Consider the following 25,878-nt stretch of genomic DNA (forward strand, 5'->3'; position numbering starts at 1 on the left):
TTGTGTCTTCTGTAGACCATCTCTCAGGTTATTTTCTCTCAGAGATTCATCTGTGAGGAGGAAGCCTGGCAGACCAAGCCCCCAAGAAAAACCCAATCACCACCTCCTCAGAGTCTGCGTACTGGAGGATTCGCAGTCAGATGTTCTTTCAAACAATGGTGAATATAAAAGATGTAGTTCTGGATGGACTTAATTTGTGTTGGTTGTTAAGAGGTAATCTGGAACTGGGGAATCTTTGTTTCAGTGTTTCAGAAATGTCCGGTGCAGAGCTGCAGTGTCCTCGGGGCCTACAGGAGGCGGACTTCCTGGACTTCCTGAGATCCACCTTCCCTCAGCTGGCAGGACGACAAACCTTTTGAGGTCTTCAGGACCAGCAAGAGCAGGAGGCTCCAGCCACTCGCAGTAAAGACGCTGACATCAGAGGAGATCTACAGGAGCCTCAGGCTCACTGGAGCAAAAAACCCGACACTTTACATCCGACTGAAGGTAGATAACTAGTATAACCCATCTTCTTAAACTACATACATGTCCCTGCTCTGTAAGGCTCTGATACTATCTGAGGGTTCATGTGAGATAGTCAAAAATATAGCATTACCCATTAAATTGAACCAGCATCAGTTTGAATTTTTGTAAAAAAATGTTTTCTTAAAAGATATTTTGGGAATAACCGTGTGCAGACAGGAAATGAGGATGACATCACCACTGATTCTTCGTCCATGAACGCTCTGGTGAAAGAAAGTAATGAAGCTGGACTCAGCACAAGGTAATTAAATTTCCGTTACAACTGATTCCAAAAGTGTTTAATTTTCATGTTTGACATTTAAAAAAAAAAAATACTCGGCAGAACATTTTACAGTGTGAAAGTATGTAACTTCTCTCTGATCGGGCTGTCACTTTTTTTTAATTCACGATATGGGTTTCCCTCAAATGTATTCTGTGGTGGAAAGTATAATAGTATAGTATATTTATTTAATTACTTTACATTTGTTCCATTTTGAGTTGTCTGCACTTGGCTTTGAAAGAAACTCCACGTTCTACCTCTGCTCCACTACATCTGAGGGAATTATTACACTTTTTAAATCAATACAATTCTAGCTCTCTGTTTTCCCTACGCAGTTCTGGGTCTGTAAATGGAATACAAAGAAAGTGGTGTACTGTGATCCCCACAACGTTGTTGCAGCCAATCAGCAACAGGTGGCGTTTATGCTAAGGCACAGGAGTGAGGGAGCAGTGCGAGTTGGATAGACTGGCACATTTCCAGGGTTCCCGCGGCTCCTTAAAAGTTCTTAAAGAGGTGGTATTATGCTAATTTTTAGGTTAAAAATATTTATTATTATTTAGGGGTAGTACCAGAACAGGTTTACAATAATTCTCAAAAAACACCTTATTTTTGCCATACTGCACATTGCTGCAGCTCATCTTTTCACCCTGTGTTGAAGGCTTCGTTTTAGCTATGGAGTGATTCATCTTGTCTCTAAATGATCTTGTGTTGGGAGTTGCACATGCGGAGTTCCTAGTTAAGGACTATTAGCCAATCAGAGGCAGAGAAGGGCAGGTCAGTGAGAAGCCGGTAAACTGCTTCGATTCAGCTGTACATGTTGCCGACCAGCATGGCAAACTAGCCCTCATTATCAATGCGGATGCACATACATTGATTTACAAGTCTATCCTTCGTATGCTCCCCTCTTATCTTTGCACTTGGTCACTCAAGTGACATCAGTTCCAATAATTTGCACTCTGGTGACCTAAGCTACTCTGCTCCCTTCACCTGGAATACATTGCAGACTGACTTACAGCTGAAAACCTGATGACCTTTGGTGAATACCAACACCAGATGAAAAAGACTTGAAGCTAGAATCTATTAATTGTTGTCACTGCTTTTAAAGTAACAAATTCCTTTAAACATATACCTCTTGGAAGTATGCTGTTTATTTGTGTATCTTAAAAGTCATTGATGAATGTCCTTCGGTTGTTGTGGTTGTGTCTGTTGTTGTATTGGTGCTGTTTTTGCAACTCTGCTCTGTCTATTTACAACTCTGCTCTGTCCATTTGCTGCTGTTTTGGCCAGGTCTCTCTTGAAAAAGAGGTTTTAAATCTCAATGAGATCATCTGGTTAAATAAAGGTTAAATAAATAAATAAAAACTCAAGAGACATAAAAACACAGAGGCAGGAAATGAACACAAGAGAAAAGCTTGCCAACAAAACCACAAGAAAAAATAAACGACACAAAAAACGAAAACCATTGACTGGAGCAAGAGTTTCATAGTGGTGAGTTATTGATCTGTAACAAATTTATCTTTCATCCATAAAGTTTTATCTGAGCTCTGTCTCTACATCACAGTAACAACTTCATGTCCATTGACTGCCTGGAGGGTAGCTAGTGTTTGGAAGGGAGAGGTGGTGTGTGATGCAGCTCATTGTTTTTTCTCCTGTGTTTTTGAGGGCGAGTCGGACGAGCGTTATGAGGCGCATTTGCTTTCATCCCTGTGACGTCACTGGGATGAAAGGGAAGTGGCTGGACTACAAACAAGCTGTTTTCAGGCAGGTCAGAGCACTGTTTTCTGTGGGAGATGGGAACTCCCTTTGGGCTGGACTTCGGGCTTTTTTTTTACTTTGCAAACCTATTATATGCACAAAAAGGTATATAACTCAATAAAGGAGAGGCGAAAAAAGCACAATACCACCTCTTTAAAATAAAATAAGGGAATCTAAGGTCTTTAATTGTCTTAAATTTACCATAAATTTGCAGATGGTGCGTTTGAGGCTGGTGGGAAAATTGTCACGCACAGCTTAGCGTGTATTTGTTCGATTAACTTAGTATTTCACAATGCAAGACCTCGCCATTAATATAACTTTATGTTTTGTTTATGTTAGCTGCAGGCATTGAGGTCTGGCTGTGTGTCATATTTCATTATGGTCAGTCGTGCCTGTTCCAACATGACTGCGCACCAAAGCCAGGCCTTCTCGTCCAACATCTGTGTCTGACCTCAAATGCACTTCTAGAAGAAGCGGATGTTTCTGGTTATGGATGATGAGTGCAGTTGGGAGGGAGAGGACAAGAAGATGATGTGTGCAAGTTGCAAGGACATGACCGGGGATATTTATCTCAATAACAACGTTCATAGTGGATTGCAGGATCAGATATTGTGTCTTCTGTCTACCATCTCCAAGGTTATCGTCTCCCAGAGATTCGTCTGCGAGGAGGAAGCCTGGCAGACCAAGCCTTTTTGGAAAGCCTAATCACCACCTCCTCAGAGTCTGCATACTGGAGGATTCCCAGTCAGATGTTCTTTCAAACAATGGTGAATATAAAAGATGTAGTTTTGGATGGACTAAATTTGCGTTGGACGGAGGTTGTTAAGAAGTAATGTGGAACTCCTGGTGAATTTTTGTCTGTTTCAGTGTTTCAAAAATGTCCGGTTCAGGTGCTGCGGTGTCCTCGGGGCCTACAGGAGGTGGACTTCCTGGATTTCCTGAGGTCCACCTTCCCTCAGCTGGCAGGAAACAAACCTTTTGAGGTCTTCAGGACCAGCAAGAGCAGGAGGCTCCAGCCACTCGAAGTAAAGACGCTGACATCAGAGGAGATCTACAGGAGCCTCAGGCTCACTGGAGCAAAAAACCCGACACTTTACATCCGACTGAAGGTAGATAACTAGTATAACCCATCTTCTTAAACTACATACATGTCCCTGCTCTGTAAGGCTCTGATACTATCTGAGGGTTCATGTGAGATGGTCAAAAATATAGCATTACCCATTAAATTGAACCAGCATCAGTTTGAATTTTTGTAAAAAAAATGTTTTCTTAAAAGCATATTTTGGGAATAACCTTGTGCAGACAGGAGGTGAGGAGGAGCAACACCTTTTACAGAGAAACCACAACGGCACCACTGATTCTTCGTCCACAAACGCTGTGGGGAAAGAAAGTAATAAAGCTAGGCTCAGCTCAAGGTAATTAAATTTCCGTTACAACTGATTCCAGGAAATGACTCATTTTCATGTTCAACATAATGTTCACTACATCTGAGGGAATTATAACACTTTTTAAATCAATACAATTATTTCCCAGCTTTAGTTTGCAGATTCACATTAATCCAATCTAATATATTATCAACAAACATGTTAGACTAAAGGCATACTAAGCGATTATTTTCCAATACACTGTTAAATTTAGCAAATATTTCCTCACGGTTCGCTGGCTCTCCGGTTTTCCGTACTGGTGGTGTTCATGATAAGGTGCAGGAGTGGGGGGGCAGTGCGAGTCGGATACACTGGAACATTTACAGGGTACCCACGGCTCCTTAAAATGTCTTTAAAATAAATTACTCCTGACCCATAGCCATCCTACTACATGCCCACTGGACCAGATTCCTACAAATCTCCTCCAGGCCATATTTCCTACCGTGGTCCCGGCAATCACTCATGTGATAAATACTTGCTGGCTTCGGGAACATTACTGACCACTTTCAAAAGGGCTCGGGTTACATCCTTCCCCAAAAAGCCCTCCCTCGACCCTACTCAAGTTGAGAACTATCGTCCTGTTTCCCTTCTACCATTTCTATCCAAAGCTATCGAACCTGTCTTCAAACAGGTCTCAGAATTCCTCTCACGGAATGACCTCCTAGATCCATATCAGTCGGGTTTTAAGAGTGCCCACTCTACTGAAACGGCTCTTCTGTCTGTAACAGAAGCCCTAAGGTCAGCTAAAGCTGCAACCTAATCCTCGGTTCTTATCCTGCTTCACCAATCAGCTTCCTTTGACACAGTCAATCACATGATCCTGCTATCCGCTCTCTCAGCAATGGGCATCTCGCGTAAAGCAATCCTGTGGTTCGAATCCTACCTCTCGGGGCGTTCATACAATGTTTTGTGGCAAGGACAATTATCCTCCCCCCACTGCCTCTCCACAGGGGTGCCCCAAGGCTCAGTGCTTGGGCCCCTTCTCTTCTCAATTTACACCACCCCTCTAGGGCCAGTCATTCGCTTGCACGGCTCCTCTTACCACTGCTACGCAGACGATACGCAACTCTACCTATCCTTCCTGCCAGACGACCCCAGCATCTCTGCACGGATCTGAGACTGAATTTGCAGATTTTGTGTTTAAGGCTGGTGGGGAAAATTGCCTTTGTGAAACGCCTTATAAGCGTGTATTTGTTTGATTAACTTAGTATTTCACAATGCAAGACCCCACCATTAAAATAACTTATGCTACGTTTACATTGGCTGCAGGCATTGACTGCGTGTCATATTTCATTATTGGTAGATTAGGATTAGGAGACGCAAATTTAAGTTTAAAGTGGTTGGAGGAAGATCTGATCATTCTGTCTAGCTCAAACAAGTGCCTCGGGCAAGTGCAATGCAAAGCGTCGGATGCAGTGGTGTAAAGCACGGCGCCAATGGACACTAGAGCAGTGGAGACGTGTATGGAGTGACGAATCACGCTTCTCTGTTTGGCAATACGATGGACGAGTCTGGGTTTGGCGGTTGCCAGGAGAACAGTACTTGCCTGACTGCATTTTGCCAAGTGTAAAGTTTGGTGGAGAGGGGGGATTATGGTGTGGGATTGTTTTTCAGAGGTTGGGCTTGGTCCCTTAGTTCCAGTGATAGGATCTGTTAATGCTTCAGCATACCAAGACATGTTGGACAATTTCATGCTCCCTACTTTGTGGAAACAGTTTGGGGATGGCCCCTTCCTGTTTCAACATGACTGCGCACCAATGCACAAAGCAAGGTCCATAAAGACATGGATGAGTGAGTTTGGTGTGGAGAACTTGACTGGCCTGCACAGAGTCCTGACCTCAACCCGATAGAACACCTTTAGGATGAATTAGGTCGGATACTGCAAGCCAGGCCTTCTCGTCCAACATCTGTGTCTGACCTCAAATGCACTTCTAGAAGAATGGTCAAACATTCCCATGAACACACTTGGAAACCTTGTGGACAGCCTTCCCAGAAGAGCTGAAGCTGTTATAGCTACAAAGGGGGGACAATTCAATATTAAACCCTATGGATTAAGAATGGGATGTCAATAACCTCCGTGTGCATGTAAAGGCAGGCGACCCAAAACTTTTTGCATTTGCGTCCATCTGGTCATGGTGTCCCTGACCACCTACAGATGTGGTTTTGCTAATGGGATCACAATCTGTCCTCAATGCATCTCAGGTGCATTTACACCTGTACTTTCATGTGGACAAGTGCTACCCGATCACGCATTTTAATGCCAGGTGTAATCAACCTCTATATTCCCCAATTCGGAATATGCAAATGGTGAAAATAATATGCATTGCCTCGTTCATTAAAGAGAGCTAACTCTTCTCTGTCAAAGAAATTTTGGGGGCTTAAATTGTATTTGTTGAGGTCTTAAAAAACATTGAATTTGACTTTTAAGATGGTGCAAGAACCCAGATTTAAGCATGCTGGAGTTGAGGCTCTGTGAAGAAAAACGAAAAGGTCAGGCAAGGCAACGCGAAAGACCCAGTGAGGAGAAACGGCAGAGATTTGAAAGGATACATAAACTAGACTTTGGCTTAGAAAAGTATTTTGTTTCAATACCTATTTAAATATCATGATTATAAGCTAACTTGCCCTCTGCCAGCAGACTGTGGATTTGGCCGTTTTTCAGTAGAGTAGTACTGGTCGCCATGTTTTATGTAAAGCACTTTGAATTGCCTTGTTTTTGAAAAGTGCTATACAAATAAACTTGCGTGTCCATGAATTTGGGGGCAGAGCTTCAGAGGGAGCAGTGAAAGGAGGGTTGTTTTTTTTTTTTGTTTTTTTTTGGCAGTTGAGTTCAAAAGACTCTGCAGAATTGCTTAGTATCCCTTAACTTTACACACGTTTACCATCTACAACATTAAAGTGATGAACACATTAAAGCATAAATAATGAAATTCAAATAATATTATACATTATTCTGGAATGGGCTATTCTGTATAATGAGTACTTCTATGAATCATTGATGTCTGATAAACATGTTGTAACAGCCTAAGCTGAACGCAGCTGAGGGCTACACACAGTGTAAAAGTAGTTGGTGCGCCGCGCTTTCTGTGGCCGCCTTGTTTGGTTTAGAAAGAATGTAACAAGAGTTCAACTTCTGCTTTCTTCTCTTTCATGAGAGATATGATTTATTGTTGCACATACGATTTTCAACATCCATAACAGTACATGTTATAATACGGTACACATCTCCATCGACAGTTTCCTAATATCAAACAAATAGGTACAGCCGCCACATCGGTGGCGATCAAAAACTGGCTTTTCCCCTATGACAACACCTGTGTCTGATTACACCTACCCTCCTAAGTAAATGAACCCCAATTAGCTATGCCAGCACCCTAGTAACACCTACGGGCCAACCCTGGACATAAACATTGAAATGGCTCCTACACATGTTAAATACATTTTCTTCCTCGTAAACATTTGAAAAACTCTTTCCTTTTAAATATTTGAAATGCAGTGTAGCTGGTAGTCTTTTTTTTTTTTTCCCCTAATTGCAGGAGAAACAAAAAAGCTTCAGAGTCCTATACGAGGTCAAAAACTCCACAGCGAATTTATAATAATTCCTATTGCTGTATTTTATGTTCAACTTTGGTCTGGATTAATAACCTGTGTATGCACAAAGTAATGTTTACATTTTTTCCACAGCTGCCCTGTTCAACATGTGGAAGGTGACAAAGTGGATGTTCAGTCCAGCAGATCAACATCACAACAACAGGACATGGAAACAGAGAAAGCTGATGATGAAGATGCTGCTGAGAGCCAAGTGGACTCCAGTGATGACGAAGACAAAGATGGAGATGAGGTGTTCGACGGAGACGACGACTGGAAACCAGATCCTGAGCTGCAGTCGCCAAAGAAGAGGAGGAAGAAAGAGTCTAAATTGTCTGGTGTGAAGGGGCAGTTGATTGGGAGCAGTAAAACACCTTGTGTCTGTGTCTGTGGAGTTCGTTACAGGAACATGGGCAGTTTGATCAATCACGCCTGGAGTCACGTAGAGGATCCACTGCTTGTTTGTGGAGTGTGTGGAGAGCAGTTTGAATCTGTGGAAGAGTTAAAGGGACATTTCAGAAATGATCATAAAACTCACGACTGTTCATATTGTGGGAAATCTTTCCTCACCATCAGTAGCCTCAACTCCCACACCACTCTACACACAGGAGACAGACCGTTTAAATGTGACGTTTGCCACAAAACCTTTGCTAAGTTTTCCAACTTGAGTGTTCACCGTTGGGTCCACGTGGCTGATAAACCACACAAGTGTGATATTTGCCCGAAGGCATTTGGTCTAAAGACACAGCTCAAAGCTCACATCAAGGTACACACAGGTAGAGACAAGTACCACTGCAATGTTTGTGGTAAATCTTTGGCTGACCTGCGATCTTTGACTCGCCACAAGACGACCCACTCAGGGGAGAGATGTTACGGCTGTGAGGTTTGTGGGAAGCGTTTCAAACTTCCTGGTGGGTTGAAGTCACACGAAAAGATCCACACCTCGAGAGACCGGCCGTACCTCTGCCACATCTGCTGCAAGACGTTTGTGGAAAAGAGCAGTTTAAAAACTCACATGCTAACGCACAGCAATGAGAGGCCGTTCATCTGCAGCATATGTAGCAAAGGCTTCGTATCCAACGCAAGGCTGAACCTGCACATGCGTGTGCACACTGGCGAGGCGCCGTACAGCTGCTCAGAGTGCGGCCGCTGTTTTAAATATAAGTCCCACCTGAACAACCATGTGAGGACCCACCTGGGCATCAAGCGGTTTGTCTGTGGGGTTTGTGGGAAAGCGTGCTCTCGCCAAGAACACCTGAAGGTCCACATGAGGTTCCACAACGGAGAGAAACCTTACCAGTGCAGCGTCTGCGACAAAGCTTTCACTCAGAGCCACTGTCTGAAAACACACATGAAGATCCACCAGGGGGAAGAAAACCTGTTCCTGAACGCATCCACGTCCTAAAAGACTCCTTTTATCAGCCTGTTCTGTCTGAAACGTGGTGGTGGGGGTTGTTTTAATGGCGCTGAAAACCACATCTATCCTTCATTCTTTTGTGATACTGACGGAAATGTGTCCACAACACAGAGATAACGTCTGCTCAGTTTTGTAAACTTCTTTTCTCTTCTTTAAACACACAGTTGCTGATATTTTTTCCAGTTTTATTCAGACTAGGGCTGCATGATATTAAAAAAATGTGATACACCACAATATCGTTTTCTGTGAAATTTCACCAGATACATGCAGTGTGTTATTCACCTATAGATATACGTGAATTAACATTCGCAATTTTCATCATTTAGATATTTTAAAAGTCTATCCTCTTCCAACAACCATTCAGTCAATAATTAGGGGCTGCATTCACTTTATTTATTAATTATTGTTATTTGCTGTAATGGCCCTTTTAAAAGGCATTTCAACTGGTAAGTGGCGTTTTCTCCCAGAAGCCAAGGGAAGCCAGGCGTCCCCTGTCTTCATCAGACTTTTCAATGAAAACACAGTGTTTATAGTTTCAATAAACCTTTATAAGCTGTTGCGGTCATCTCTTCCCCATTTCTCACTATCTTACAATAAGTGAAACAGCGCCCCTCTAAATGCTACGCGTCTGATGTGTGGTGTGTATTGATAACAAGAGAGAGTGCGCATCTTTAAAGTTTTATTAATTTTGTAAAATTATACCCTGCACTGTAATAGCACAATGCATTAAATAATCGCCCTCCAAAAAGGACATCCCCTCTCACTTGGCTTCCCCAAATATTTACCCCACCCCACGCCACTGCTGGTTAAAAGTACTGGGAGACCTATAATCTGTCAAATATATCTCTCAAGAATGAAGTCAAGTCATTTTGAGGCAGAAATACCCTTTCAGTGAATAGGTTTAGGCTCCAATTCTGAAAATGTTCAGGGCCCTAAACTGTACAAGTGTAACAAGTTTCATGCTTTTATGAAAAAAAATTACATTATCACCTGGACTAAAACTTAATATTTATGAATGTTAATAAGAGTTAAATAAATATATAATGCTCCATGATACATAGAAGGCTTCAAATGGACCTGGTGATCGGTATCGGTCAGTACTACTTACAGCGATCGGCCCCAAAAATCCTGATCAGAGCACCTCTAGTCGCAGACATCCTCCCCCGTTGAGAGATGGTCTCTCCACAGTGGTGTAGACGGCTTCCTTCATTCTTTCATTTCACCATTTGTTCTCCCTTTCCATTGTTATAAACATTATTTTCCTTGACAGTGTCAAATGTAGGTAACCTGAATATTGACCTGAGGAGTTGACCCTTCTGTGATGAGCCATGTGTTTGTGTGGTGGTGGTTTAGTTTCCCCCAAATACAAGTCTGTACATTCTTCACTGCATTGGACAGCATTAGGATAGGCGCCGATCAGATATTGATATCAACCACGACTGGCCATTGGGAATTTTTGTGAACAATCCAGAACGGCCGGTTCAGCCTGAAATGGACGGTGTTCAAGAGTTTTTTTAGTTTTCAGTTTATGTTCAACTTTAAGTGGTCCGCGTTGGCTGGCCAGTCAGCTGCAGCGAACGCTGTCTATGTCTATCAGACTAGGCCAAACCAATACTTTCAATATTGAGGGGGGATACGGGCTCCTCCCAACTTGGACCGATCCTTTTTTTTGATGATGTCTGATTGGCTCATTTACTTTAAATACGTGTTGTCGGGGCTGAACTCAGCCCATTGTTGTGTGACACAACTGAGCAGGTAAATATGTCAAACAAAAAAAGAGGAAAAAGAAATGTGTGGAAAGGTGCCGTGGCAGTCACAGATGAGGCAGGACCCAGCACAGGTACCGATAAGTAGCCTAATGCATTTATTATATACTGAAATTATTTATATATATTATAAGTAATAACAACTCACTTGCCCGATCGGGCCAGTACAAAAGCAACCTGCAGTTGCTTTGTAGCTCATGGCACACACCCTTGTCCAATCCAGAGTTGTAGTTACATGAGTGGTTGTCAAATGTTATTTCTCTAATCTCAATTAAGCGGCAACCACTGGGTCTGAAAGTGAAAGGAAAAAAAGCAGCTGGGCCGGACTCTGTCTCCCCATCTACCCTTATGTTGACAGTATGTTCGTCTAGGTGTAGCACCTTATCACCACAGCAAATTCCTAGTATGTGTAAAACACTACTTGGCAATAAAGCTCCTTCTGATTCTGATTCAGCGGACTCGCCCATTGCTGGCTGTTAGAGAGAATGCAGGTTTAAGTTCCTTCTGCATGTTTTTTTGGCTGCTGTCAGCTCATCCTGAGCGATCCTGTCGGAGTGTCGGGAGAATAAAATAAACAATGACGTTATGATGCTGTCTTTCTTAATGGGGAGACGATTCATGCTATTAATAAGGATTCTTCTCATCTTATTTTAATTCTTCTATTCAAGAAGGTTAAAGTTGAGTTGTTTCATCCCTCATCCAAGAGACCAGTATCTTCAACCAAGTCCAGTTGCCCTCGACTTTAACCTTCGTTGGGTAACTATGACCTGGATGACTGAGAATCTTCATACACAATTCTTCTATTAATAAGGTTATGAGAAAGACCCATCCGATCCGCAGATATAACTGCGAGGACATCTTGAAAGTAACTCGAAGTAACGCAAAATAGTGTAAAGCAGTACAATTCAGAGACAGTAATATTGTTATCCAACTAACTGCTCTCAGAAGACAGTATCTAGTAATCTATAATGTATTACATTTTGGAAATAACTTGCCTTATATATCGGTTAACAAAATGCAAAGTGAATGAACAGAAGAAAATCAAATTAATTTTTGATTTGACCAGCATTTCCCTTCCAAACAGCCCTTTTTGTTTTTGTGTCTGGTCGGACACAATTTGTAGACGCACCAAAAACGGAAACAACACAGTTCAAACGAACAAAGTTATTGTGCGTAAACTATACAGCTGCAAGAAGAAATTAAATATGGTGTACTGTGCGCAGAGGAACAGCGGCGGCTCGGGGACCCCCGACAGCCCCAATAACATGTCCAAGACGGAGATCCTGAGAGGGATCGTCACCGAGAAACTGACAACAGCCGCGCAGGAAATCTTCGCGGTCGTGGAGAGAACCGTAGCCGGGTACGAGGAGGAGGCTTCGGGTCTGAGGCAGGAGATCGACCGGCAGAGGAGACAGCTGGAGGCGGTGCTGCAGCCTCGGGTCAAACTAGAGAGAAGAGGTCAGTGGCTCAATTGTTACAATAATAAATATCGAGCTTTGTTTTTTCAAGTTGTGGAACTTCATTTAAAAAAACGCTAATTTAAAGTTTCTGTGCTCGCTGACAAACCTGCAGACTCATGAGGACATAAAGTGAAAACTTACCCACATTTTCATGATGTGACTTACAAATCGGCATGAAGTCAAGTTTCTTGTTGATTAAAGGGCCCTGCTGTTTATCTACATAACTTCCAGGGCTTTGAGTGTTTATATCCTTAAGTTATACGATGAAGCTGCTATGAAAACACAAGTGGCTTTCGGCTGTTCAAAGCAGTATTTTTTGGTAAATGTTCATCTGAGTTCCTTTTACTTCTGATTTGAAAACAGAAGACCTGATCCCAGATCCAAAGGGCCAAGATGCTGTTGTGAGGGAAGAGGAGCACACACAGCAGTCAGGTAGGTCTACACTCTTCCTATTAAACGTGACATAAAATGAGGAGCAAAAAACAAGTATTAAGAACAAATCACAGAAGAATCAATGAAATGATAACTTTTAGAAAAGGATGAATCATATTAAGAAAATGTGTAAAAGTACTCCCGCATTGATAATGGTAAGCAAAATGATACAAAAACACTTAGAAAACAGATGAAGTCTTAGGCTGTGGCTTAAAACACTCAAAAGACTTTGCAGACCTGAATCCCAGGGGGAGACTGTTCCACAAATGTCCATTTGTGTCAGAGGTCTTGGTGGTGTGTGTGCCCAGAGCTGTCTTCGGCTTTGTAGTATTGCGAGAATAAGAGTACTGGGTGTAACGCATGCGTGACGCACGATGCAGTGAATGTGTGGCCAAAGTGTTTTTGTAGCGTACTTGATATTGTCTACTCACACACTGTTAAAACATCAATTTAGATATTGTCGTTGACGGTTAATATAATAAGTGATGGTACGGCCCCCACTAGGGTTGGGCGATGTCAACAAAATTTCCTTCGGACAATGTCTACTTTGAAACATCGTGATGGACGATGGCATCGGGTACGCTCTTGCGCGCGCGGAAGGGGGAGAATAGCGGTCGTCTTATCCAACAAGGTCAAAGTCAAGGGCAACTGGACTTGGTTGAAGATACTGGAAGACGTTTCGTCCCTCATCCAAAGGATGACTGAACTGAAGAAGTCAGAACTGAAGAAGTCCTTTGGATGAGGGACGAAACGTCTTCCAGTATCTTCAACCAAGTCCAGTTGCCCTTGATTTTAACCTTCGTTGGATAACTATGACCTGGATGACTGAGAATCTTCATAGACGGTCGTCTTATGTTATGTGCACGTGTTCACTCGCACAGAATTCACTCGGTTAAAAATTTGGTAGCCTATGACGGTACAAGTCACGGTGGATATTTTGCAAGTAGGTAAAGCAGCAGTGAACACACAGGGTGCAGATGTTGGTTTCGGTTGTTTGATAGGCTGCGTCATTAACTATGGAATGCTAAAAGGCTCACAATACGCCACTTTCCTACCTCGTTTTGTTAAAAAAAAACAGCGTAAAAAGCGCTGTGGAATTGTGTAAACAACGAAGCATTTTTCGTCGGTCTGGAGGCGGCTCATGTAACGCCGCTTTTTACGGGGTTCAGTGTCCCCAATGACGCGCATCATAACGCCTTACAAGACGCGTAGTGTTAAATGATAATGAGCTCCACCCTATCTTTTCAAAAGCCAATCAGTTTGAACTGTTATCACCCAATCAGTAATAAGTAAATAAGTTCTGACCTTTGACTCTATCTGTGTCCAGGTGAGGAGGACATTGGGAACCTGGGCCAACTTTGGTACGATGATGATGAAGAGGGTGATGTTGACAATGAAGAGCAGCAGCTGTCAGCGCAACTAGCAACCAGCTTAAAAGAAGATCTTAAGGACCCCGATTATCAATTAGAATCAAGGTGACAAATCACAGCTTAGCTAAAATTATGTGGACACCCCTGTGGGCATCCTTTTGTGTGCTCCTGGTCTGTTTTCCCTGGAACCATTTTGTTCAAATGAAGCTTGTTAGCTTAACATGCTCTTAGCATGCTAGTTAGCCAAATTAGTTGTCAGTTATTAAATCAAACAGCAACTATTTTATTAACCATGAATTGGTTTTAATTATTTTAGTTCAAAGTTCAAATTCATTCTTTTGATTTCAGGTAGCAAAGTGCTTGTATAGCAATCAATGTAAAACATAGACAAATGGAAAAACAATCAGAAACACACACAGTGGTGTGCAACAAATCAAAGAAAAAACAAACCCATGTAAAAAATAAATTACGCATCACTTAAATAAACAAACCTACAACATACAAATAATGGAGGAAATAATTAGGCATCCATAACCAGCTGTCCTTTTCAGACCATGTTGCTGCTGTCTCTCTGTCGTGCCGCTTTGCTCTATACAACATCAGAAAAATCAGGGCCTACCTCACTCAGTATGCCACCCAGCTTCTGGTGCAGGCCATGGTTATCTCTCTCCTCGACTATTGCAATGCCCTTCTAGCAAGTCTTACAGCTTGTGCAGTGAAACCCTTACAAATGTTTCAGAATGCAGCAGTGCGTCTGGTTTTTGATCAGGCCCCATGGCCTCCTGAGTCATATACCTAAACTCCATAATACAAGTTTACGTTCCTTCTCGGCCACTACGCTCCACCAACAAACGCCGCCTGGCTCTGCCATCCCTACACACAAAGCAAACTCAGTCCCGGCTATGGAACGAGCTACCACACGCCATCAGAGCAGGGACATCCGTCCCTCTCTAACTTCAAGAAGCTCATGAAAACTTATCTCTTCCAAGAACACTTTAACCTATAACTCCTAACCTCATGCACTTCCTGTGCTCTTCTTCTTCTTTCCCCTTACAATTCTCTTGTATTGATTGCACTTTTTGTTAAAACTTACTTTTTTCCCTAGGTATTTACCCCATTGATGTGATATGTGCTATCAATGGGGTAGGTTACCAGGATATTCCATGTCCCTGTGAGGGGGACAAGTAGATGATGTTTTTGAGTTGCCAGGACATGACGGGGAATATTTATCTTAAAAATAATGTTCATAGACGACTGCAGGATAATCAGAAATTGTGCTTTATGTCGACCATCTCCCAGACATTCGTCTGTGAGGAGGAAGCCTGGCAGACCAAGCCTCCGAGAAGAACCGGATCACCACCTGCTCAGAGTCTGCGTACTGGAGGATTCCCAGTCAGATGTTCTTTCAAAAAATGGTGAATATTAAAGATGTAGTTCTGGATGGACTAAATGTGTTGGATGGAGGTTGTTAAGAGGTAATGTGGAACACCTGCTGAATCTTTATCTGTTTCAGTGTTTCAGAAATATCCGGTTCAGGAGCTGCAGTGTCCTCGTGGCCTACAGGAGGCGGACTTCCTGGACCTGCTGAGGTCCACCTTCCCTCAGCTGGCAGGAGACAACAAACCTTTTGACGTCTTCAAGTCCAACAGAAGCAGGAGGCTCCAGCGGCTCAAAGTAAAGACGCTGACACCAGAGGAGATCTTCAGGAGCATCAGGCTCACCGGAGCAGGATACTCAGCCCTCTACATCCGACTGAAGGTAGATACTGTAGTATTACCCGTCTTCTTTTACCACGTACAGGTCCCTCCTCTGTAAGGCCCTGATACTACCTGAGGTTTCCTCTGAGATAGTCAAAAATTACATTACCCTTTAAATTGAACCAGCATCAGTTGAATTTTCTTTAAATATAATTTGTGAACAACTACTAGCAGACAGGAGATGAGGAAGAGGAGGAGGAGCTTCGCCTTTTACAGAGAAACAACACCACCACTGAGTCCTCGTCCACTGCCGCCGTGGTGATAAAAAGCAATGAAGCCGGGCTCAGCTCAAGGTAATTTAAAAAGAACTTGCATTGATTTCTGTTGCAACGGATTCCAGCAAATTACTTATTTTCATGTTTGAAAAGAAAGATCAAAAGTTCTGTAGAAACGTCTCTGCTGTTCCTCTGTGTGCTCAGTAGTACCGGGTTGTGTTTACTCCATACGAGTAGTCCAGAGATCAGGTCTGATGCAAAGTAACATCTCTCTGAACGGGCCGTTGCTTTTTATTTCAAATTTGGTACATAGGTTGGCTTCAAATTGATTCTGTGGTGGAAAGTGACTAAATACATTTACTCAATTACAATTTCGAGGTACTTGGGTCATGCCTGCCACTACAAATTCACTACATCCAGACATACTATACTTTTTACTCAATACTAGGGCTGTCCCCCAACTAAGGATTTATATAGTCGCCTGCTATTGACCATTCTTGTGCAGAGTTTTGCGTGCTTTAGAAAGATTTATTAAAAACTTCTTTCTTTTCACATTTTATACAGCCTTATATGTTGAAATTTATATCATAATAAGCTGTATATTAACTTACTGGGAGTAAAAGTAGTTCTATGTAAAATGACAAATTGAGCTCTCCCAAATCGCCGAAATTGTGTGATCCTACTTTATTAACGCCACTGATTGGCAGTCGAATCAGGTTCTGCCCATTGAAGCATCGAATCTTTGACTATTCAGGGTCAACCCTACTCAATACATTTATTTCTCAGCTTTAGTTACTTCAGATAAATAATCCAATATGCTAACAAATATATTAGGATATATTTGGTAAGCTTGCTACCTTCAACTAAACCTATTTAAGACTGAACTCGTTGTCCAGCCAAGCAATCTATCCAGCACAACATCAAACTACAAATTGGTCCCTCAACCATCACTCCAACCAGCATTGTGAGAAACTTGGGTGTCATGATTGATGACCAGCTGTCCTTTTCAGACCATGTTGCTGCTGTCTCTCGGTCGTGACGCTTTGTTCTATACAACAACAGAAAAATCAGGCCCTACCTCACTCAGTATGCCACCCAGCTTCTGGTCCAGGCCATGGTTATCGTTCGCCTAGACTACTGCAATGCCCTGCTAGCAGGTCTTCCAGCTTGTGCGGTGAAACCCCTACAAATGGTTCAGAACGCAGCAGCGCGTCTGGTTTTTGATCAGCCCAAAAGGACTCATGTCACTCCATTACTGTTTGACCTCCACTGGCTCCCCATGGCCTCCTGAATCAGATCACTAATGCTCACAAGTCACTAATGCTTGCAAACAGAGTGACTACTGGGTAGGGCTGTACATAACGATAATTTTATTGGTTCGTCGATTTAATCTAATGACTGAGAAAAGAAAAAGTTGCCTATTACTCGACTAACGTACCATTTTATCCAAAATAAATATCAAAAATATGTCTAATCAATAATATTTTATTCAGTCATCCTGATGAAGCACGTTAGAATAATGACAATAGCAGCATATCTTAAAATGAATCACATTTCCACGTCACTGATGGGTTTTGATAATACTAAAAATAACAGACATTAATTAGACTACTTTACTTAAAAGTTTAAATGTTACTGGTATTGATTTATTTCAATATTGAGTAATGCGGTATGATAATCAAATTTATTTCTGCATCAGTGTGGGGCAAAGAAAACAACTGAAACAATTTACAGACTGTGCAGACAGTTACAGATCGTCTGTAATGTTAGATGCAGCTGTTTTCTCACTCGGCACTTACGTGGCCGTTAAATAAACAGAAAATAGATGACATGATGTAACGTAAAGTTACCATGACAGCAGCGGGTCAGAATTTACTTTTAACATAAAGGTGATGAAGAAATACTAAGGAAATAAATTTTTTATGGACGACGTGTCCTCGTTAATGATATAATTACTGATACCAATAGGAGAAAGTAAATGGAAGATACAAAAGTATTGGAATTTAAATAGGTGTTTTTTTGTTGGAATTTACTGTGGCACTAAGTCAGCGGCAGTTTAAGAGTTGTAAGAAGTTTTGAATATGTTTCATTGAATTGTTGAGATTGATTTTGAATGGCTGAGCTTTGGTCCAATGTTACATGTTTTGTTAAAATATTCCACCACTGTGGAATATTGAGTTGTTTTCCATTCTTCCAATTAAGTAAAATAGTTTTCTTGGCGATAGGGCTAATAAGAAGGGGTGTTATTTGTTTTTGTGATGTGAAGTGTACCTGGATCTCCTAGTAAACACAGTAATGGGGATAAGGGGATGTGTTATCCAAGGATCTGTGCTAGTTTAATGGTTATTTCTTTTCTGAAGTGTTTGGCGTACTGGTGGGCAGAGCCAGAGTGCATGGAAGTAATGGTCAGTTGTGTTAAAAGTACAGTGAATGCAGATGTCAGAATGCAAATGTCAGTACCATTACGTGCATCTTGTGTTGAGTAATATATATTCTGTGAATGACTTTGTTCTGCTAAAGATGTTCTTGCATATTTGGGTCCAGAATTCATTATTAGTGCTGGTTGAAATCTTTTTCCCACTTATTTATTGGGAGAGATATGGTGGAATCAATGGAAGACAGAAGCTTATATATATTTGTGAGAGAGGTTTGTTTGAATTAACAGTTTTAATGATGTTATTTAATAGGGGTGGTGGTTGAAGGTTGTGTTCATTTTTGCCTTGATTGCGTGCTTTAAATGAGTGCATTGTAAGTACTGCCCTTGACAGTTCTGAAGAGGAGCTTCCATCCGTGCTGACATAGTGGTAGAATTGTTGATTTTCCAGTTTATTAATTAGTTGGAAAGGTTAGAGTAGACATTGATGATTTTCATAACTTCCTTGAGTGATTTGTTTGGGTTTTGCAGAGTTAATATTGTATCATCTGCATAAAGACTAATTTTGTGTGTTCGGTTATTTGTTGTGATACCGGTAATTATATTGTTACAGCTAATGATTCGATAAATATTGCAAATAGTGACGGTGAGAGAGGACATCCTTGTCTGGTCCCTGAGTGTGAAGCTTTGTGAATGTATTCCATTTGTAGTGATTGTTGCCATGGGTGTGCTAGAAGGACGAGGGTTCAAACCTCGGTTGCCCCGGCCTTTCTGTGTGGAGTTTGCATGTTCTCCCCATGTATGCTTGGGTTCTCTCCAGTTGCTCTGTACAAAGACAGACGGACTAGGTTAATTGGTGACCCTATATTGTCCTTAGGTGTGAGTGGTTGTTTGTCTATGTGTGGCCCTGCGATGGACTGGTGACCTGTCCAGGTGTACCCCGCCTTTTGCCCGATGTCAGCTGGGATTGGCTCCAGCCCCCCGCGACCCTGTACGCAGGATAAGTGGTTGACGATGGATGGATAAATCCAGCATTGTTTGCAACCCCGTGTACATGGAGCTGGCAGTCTTTTTCTTCCCTTCTAGCTCGAGAAACAAAACAGCTTAGTCCCATAAGCCCTATAAGACTTCAACAACTCCACAGCGAACCTTGTCATAATTCCTAATGTTGTATTTTATGTTCAAATTTGGTCCGGATTAATGTGAGGACTCCTGGGCCCCGTTTCAGAAAGCAGGATTAGTGAAAATTCTGAGTATGTTGAACGTGAGATGAGGGAAACTCTGGGATTTCTGTTTCAGAGAGCGAGATCAGATAATCCCTAGATCAGTAACTCGGTCCGTTTCTCTCTGACTCCTCCCCTCCTGCAGAGCCTGAGGCGGCTGTCTGACACACCGTTTAATTTCCTCATTCATTCTGTCGATATCAAAGCACATATCTGAACGTATTTACATCTTTAAAAACTTTAAAATCCCGGTTAGATAGGCTATTAGTTTTTACCCAAACATGATCTTGAAAATGACCGCTTTTTGATCGATCTGTCATCGATCTCTGCACATCGTGGATTTATCCTCAGCACAGAATAAAATCGATGTCCGTCTTTAACGCTGCAACTCTGTGGACAGTTGCACTGAAAACACTTACTGTGGGCTACATTACTGCAAGAATTACTGTTTAACATGTAACCTATAAAACTGATCAATGAACTGATAATCTGAATGTTTTTTGACAGCATTAATAAAATACGAAATGAGATTAATGTAAAATAGACATCTAAAACATTAACACACATCTTCCACTGCAAAAAAAGAATTAATAGGTTAACCTGCTGGGTGTGTCTGACTTTACAATCACAGGTTCACGAGTAAACTGTTTTTATATTTGATCTGTAGGCCTACCTATTTTCATAATCAGGTTTTTGTCCTGTCAGGTTACAGCTTAATAAGTATAGCCTTCCTATTTAAAATGTAACGGGCTGTAACACTTCATTTAAGGAAATCCCAGTCTGGTAAATGATGAATGAGCAACACTGTATAGTAGCCTAATAATTTTAACATATCGATCCTTCTTCCAATCGCGTTTTCGAGCCTATCATGGTCCGCGTTGGCACGCATTCATATTTCTAGCTCCACCCAATTAAAGTGGAGGCTCTGCCTTTATTTACCCGTTGCCATGGTGAATCTTAGTATCGGAGCTCCATTGATGATGGCTTTTTTTCCATCCCCACGCACGCGCTTCCATCAGGCTCAACATACTCAGAGTTGACTGAACTTATTATGATCAGCTGTTCTGAAACCAAAGAGTTTGACACCTTAGGCTCAATCAACCCAGAGTTTATTAAGCCTGCTTTCTGAAACAGGGCCCTGGACACTACAATTATCTGTGTATGCACAAAGTAAAGTTTACATTTTTTCCCACAGCTGCCCTGTTCAACATGTGGAAGGTGACAAAGTTGATGTTCAGTCCAGCAGCTCAATATCACAACAACAGGATATAGAAACAGAGGAAGCTGATGATGAAAATGCTGCCGAGAGCCAAGTGGACTCCAGTGATGATGCAGACAAAGATGGAGATGAGGTGTTCAACGGAGACGACGACTGGAAACCAGATCCTGAGCTGCAGTCGCCAAAGAAGAGGAGGAAGAAAGAGTCCAAATTGTCTGATGTGAAGGGGCAGTTGATTGGGAGCAGTAAAACGCCCTGTAAAGTCTGTGGAGTTTGGTACAGGAACATGGGCAGTTTGATCAATCACGCCTGGAGTCACGTGGAGGATCCACAGCTTGTTTGTGGAGTGTGTGGAGAGCAGTTTGAATCTGTGGAAGAGTTAAAGGGACATTTCAGAAATGATCATAAAACTCACGACTGTTCATATTGTGGGAAATCTTTCCTCACCATCAGTAGCCTCAACTCCCACACCACTCTACACACAGGAGACAGACCGTTTAAATGTGACGTTTGCCACAAAACCTTTGCTAAGTTTTCCACCTTGAATGCTCACCGTTGGGTCCACGTGGCTGATAAACCACACAAGTGTGATATTTGCCTGAAGGCATTTGGTCTAAAGACACAGCTCAAAGCTCACATCAAGATGCACGCAGGTAGAGACAAGTACCACTGCAATGTTTGTGGTAAATCTTTGACCAACCGGCGATCTTTAACTCGCCACAAGACGACCCACTCGGGGGAGAGACGTTACGGCTGTGAGGTTTGTGGGAAGCGTTTTAAACTTCCCAGTGGGTTGAAGTCGCACGAGAAGATCCACACCTCCAGAGACCGGCCGTACCTCTGCCACATCTGCTGCAAGACGTTTGTGGAAAACAGCAGTTTAAAAACTCACATGATAACGCACAGCAATGAGAGGCCGTTCATCTGCAGCATATGTAGCAAAGGCTTCGTATCCAACGCAAGGCTGAACCTGCACATGCGTGCGCACTCCGGTGAGGCGCCGTACAGCTGCTCAGAGTGCGGCCGCTTGTTTAAACACAAGTCCCACCTAAACGACCATGTGAGGACCCACCTGGGCATCAAGCGGTTTGTCTGTGGGGTTTGTGGGAAAGCGAGCTCTCGCCAAGAACACCTGAAGGTCCACATGAGGACCCACAACGGAGAGAAACCTTACCAGTGCAGCGTCTGCGACAAAGCTTTCACTCAGAGCCACTGTCTGAAAACACACATGAAGAGCCACCAGGGGAAGAAAACCCGGTTCTGAACGCATCCACGTCCTAAAAGACTCATTTTATCAGCCTGTTCTGTCTAAAACGTGGCGATGGAGGTTGTTTTGATGGCGCTGAAAACCACATCTGTCCTTCATTCTTTTGTGATGCTGACGGAAATGTGTCCACAACACAGAAATAATGAACATCAAACGTCTGCTCAGATTTGTAAACTTCTTCAGTCCTTCTTTGAACACACATTGTGGTGGCCCCAGGGCCTCTGCCAGGGTGTTTCTGTGTGTCTGTGTTGCAGGGTGAACTTCCTGGTGGAGTGGAGCTGAGGCTATCCGGCAGATCAGAGGCAGCTGGCCACTGTCTCCAGATTGCATATAATCCACCCCTTCCTGACTGATGTGGGGCTCGACTGCTTGCTTTCTCCTGGTCCCCAGCACCACGGCATGTTGCCTTGTTGCTCCTTTGTTTGTTTAAGTTAACCCGGCATTATGTTTTGCAACTTAAATAAATTTTCTGGTAATCCTCTATTTGCTGTGGTCTCTGAGCCGGGCCATAACAAATTGGGGGCTCGTCAAAGTCATGAATTATGCTGTTAACAGTGGTTAATTAATGTATTGTTGACCGTTAAAACGATGAGTAGGAGCGTGTTGTAAATCCGTGCCTTCCCTAGATGCCGACAGGGGGGTGATGCAGTAAATTGGGGTTTGCCCAGGTGGTCTAGTCTGGGATTCTCTTTATTCCGCTCTTCTTCTTTTTTTTTTTGTGTGGAAACCTACGTAGGGGAATTAACAAGGTGTAATTTGGTGCTATGGGGTGATGGAATCGTTAGTGCAAATTAGTTTCTCTCTGCAGAATAGTCACGGGACAAGGAAGGTAAGTGTTGACCTTTTTTTTGCGCAAATGTATATATTGAGCTAACTCCCCTGTATGCAGAGCACGTTTTCCCTCTTTGTGATTCGTGTCAATGTGAATGTAGTGCGGGGTGAAAGTGGTTGGAGCGGTTGTCTCGTACATTGCCAGCTTGCTGGTCGCTTGGCCAAACTACTGGGTTTTGGTGCGTAAATACCCGCCGCCAGAAACTCCTGCAGACCAGGGTTGAGTTATGTAGATGGAGTTATGCAGTTCAGAGGGGACGCTCAATTTATGAGGTTACTCTGTGGCCTTGTTGCGCACTAGTTAGGTCAATACTATACATTCTTTTGTTTACCATGGACTGATTGCTGTTTGTGCATTGATCAGGTGATGTTAATCATGGCAGGAGTAGATTATTTCATTGACATTCCTTCGGAGGAATTTTTGTACTAGGGATCAGTTGTTAAAGATAGCAGATAATTATAAAATCAGCGTAGGCGTCAGGAGGTTATAGGAAAATGTTAGGTCTATTATAAGGGCACATTTACATGACATGGGTGTAACACCTGTACAAAAATCGCACAGTCCTACTAATTTGGATTTGGATGGTTTTTCTCAGGATGTGTCTCCTCCATGTAGCTTTAAATTATGAACAGCAGAAAGAAATGTTGATTTTGAGGATGAAGTCAGAGTTGGAAAAGATGCGGCAGCAAGCAGCATAAGTTGAGAAAGCATTGCCTGTAGAACAAATGAGGAAGCAAACAGAAAGGGCAAAGTTAGATCCAGAAAGTGAAAGACTGAGGTTGATTAAAGAAGGTAAATTATGTGACTTCTCAAGGAATGAAGAGTTTGCTCGGGGCAGCGATATTTTAAATAGTTTGCGCTTGGTGCCTAAATTTAGTGAGAAGGACGTTAATGTATTCTTCACTTTTAGCGTGTTGCAGACGCGAGGGGCTGCGTTGTTTCTGACTGTATAGTTTTGCTACAATGTCTGTATGTTTGTTATATTTGTTAAATTACTTTTGTTAATAAACATCCTTTTCTGGTAATCCCTTAAGCGTGGTTTCCTCTATTTGCCTTGGCCTCTGAGCCGGGCCATAACAACAGTTGCTGATATTTTTTCCCGTTTTATTCAGACTAGGGCTGCATGATATTTTAAAAAAATGTGATACACCACAATATCGTTTTCTGTGAAATTTCACCAGATACATGCAGTGTGTTATTCACCTATAGATATACGTGAATTAACAATCGCAATTTTCATCATTTGGATATTTTAAGTCTATCCTCTTCTAACAACCATTCAGTCAATAATTAGGGGCTGCATTCACTTTTTTTTGCAAGTGCAATACTACATGTTATTTGCTGTAAAGGCCCTTTAAAAGGCATTTCAACAGATAAAGTACTGGATGAGCTATAATCAGTTAACTATATCTCTCAAGAATGACCTTTCAGTCAATAAGTTGAGGCTCCATTTCTGAAAATGTTCAGGGCCCTAAACTGTACAAGTGTAACAAGTTTCATGCTTTTATGAAAAAAATTACATTATCACACATCACCTGGACTAAAACTTAATATTTATGAATGTTAATAAGAGTTAAATAAATATATAATGCTCCATGATACATAGAAGGCTTCAAATGGACCTGGTTATTGGTATCGGTCAGTACTACTTCCAGCGATCGGCCCCAAAAATCCTGATCAGAGCACCTCTAGTCGCAGACATCCTCCCCCGTTAAGAGATGGTCTCTCCAGTGGTGTAGACGGCTTCCTTCATTTTCATTTCACCATTTGTTCTTCCTGTCCATTGTTAAAAAACATTGTTTTCCTTAACAGAGTGTCAAATGTAGGTAACTTGAATATTGACCTGAGGAGTTGACCCTTCTGTGATGAGCCATGTGTTTGTTTGGTGGTGGTTTAGTTTCCCCCAAATACAAGTCTGTACATTCTTCACTGCATTGGACAGGAGAAAGGAGTGAATTCCGTCCCACAATTCCTTGAGGCGGCAACATTTAAGCGGCGCACCTTCTCAAACTCAAACTATAAAATCCATCAACCACATTAACCTCTACTGTAGGCGTTTCCACCGTGTTGTCTACCTTTAGATGGCCTGCATTACAACAACACGGAGCGAAGTGTCAAAGATGCGCTTTTTGTAGTCCATCTTCGGAATATTGTAGTTTTTTCACGGCAGGCCGCGTCAGTAAGATCCGCCGTCGCATAATTACGTCGCTTAGAAAAGAGCAGGCGGATTATCTGAGACCCGCGGTCCTCTTTTCCTAATAAGTCCTTATGGATTCTCCTTTACATCTTTCCTACCTCATGCCGTTTTCCATCGAGGTCAAAGAAAGGAGATTTCACACTTGGACTGATTTTTTTTTTTTTTTTTTTTTTTTTTTTTTTTGCTGAAATCTGATTGGCTCAAGGTCCGATCAAAGGAGTTTCTTCAAATACGTGTTGGTTCACGGGGACAAGCACAACAGAGCAGGTAAATATGTCAAAAAGAAAGAAAGAGGGGAAAAAAAGTGTGGTGCCAAAAAAAAAAGCATTTAGAAGAAAAACACTTTTGGCACAAGACGCAGCTAAATGCGCCAAATTAACCTCTTCGTTGGTGGAAAGGTGATGTGACAAGAATGAGCAGCCTAATGCATTATTATATACTGAAATTAATTATATAGCTTATGCATTTATTTATATTGTGTGGACTCAATCAAAACACCGCTATAAATCTTGACTTAATGTTAGCAAATTTACTAATAACGCACCGCACAACGGTAACGTTGCGGCACGGAGGTGTCGAGCTTGAGCGAGCAAGCGGGCAACATCACCGGCCTCAGCAGCCTCTATGGACACAACATCGGCTGATGGCAGAAGTGAAGAGACCGAAGAGGATAGTGGTGAGATCTTTGTCAAATAAAAGGCTGCGAGACAGGGTTAGAAAAGTAACACAGTTACAGTGATGTGTTGCTTTTTGCTGGAACGCAGGAATATAATGCATAAAAGAAAATAGGTAATATTACAC

At 42.2% G+C, this 25,878-nt stretch overlaps 2 protein-coding genes across 4 annotated transcripts; both read left to right on the top strand.

Moving 5' to 3' along the window:
* The first annotated feature begins 348 nt into the window (after nt 1-348).
* Nucleotides 349-9,199, top strand: LOC119912281 (zinc finger protein 436-like). The gene is made up of 6 exons (XM_038731414.1): nt 349-486; nt 678-763; nt 3,173-3,303; nt 3,404-3,645; nt 3,839-3,951; nt 7,645-9,199. The coding sequence occupies exons 2-6, from the start codon at nt 717-719 to the stop codon at nt 8,951-8,953; spliced, it is 1,842 nt and encodes a 613-aa protein (XP_038587342.1). The 5' UTR covers nt 349-486; nt 678-716; the 3' UTR covers nt 8,954-9,199.
* Nucleotides 9,200-11,866: 2,667 nt separating this feature from the next.
* LOC119912280 (zinc finger protein 436-like) lies at nt 11,867-23,905 on the top strand. 3 transcript variants are annotated; one of them, XM_038731410.1, is made up of 7 exons: nt 11,867-12,189; nt 12,555-12,623; nt 13,951-14,098; nt 15,293-15,408; nt 15,507-15,751; nt 15,922-16,043; nt 20,758-23,905. In XM_038731410.1, exons 1-7 carry the CDS (start codon nt 11,937-11,939, stop codon nt 22,043-22,045), a joined length of 2,241 nt encoding a protein of 746 aa, XP_038587338.1. In that variant the 5' UTR covers nt 11,867-11,936; the 3' UTR covers nt 22,046-23,905. The 3 variants fall into 3 exon arrangements, with proteins under 3 accessions (XP_038587338.1, XP_038587339.1, XP_038587341.1); XM_038731411.1 differs by having other exon boundaries at nt 15,925-16,043; XM_038731413.1 differs by having other exon boundaries at nt 12,558-12,623.
* The last annotated feature ends 1,973 nt before the right edge of the window (nt 23,906-25,878 follow it).

Source organism: Micropterus salmoides, unplaced genomic scaffold, assembly GCF_014851395.1.
Source record: "Micropterus salmoides isolate LMB-PRFRI ecotype aquatic unplaced genomic scaffold, ASM1485139v1 Ms_hic_scaffold_2, whole genome shotgun sequence".
NCBI lineage: Eukaryota > Metazoa > Chordata > Actinopteri > Centrarchiformes > Centrarchidae > Micropterus > Micropterus salmoides.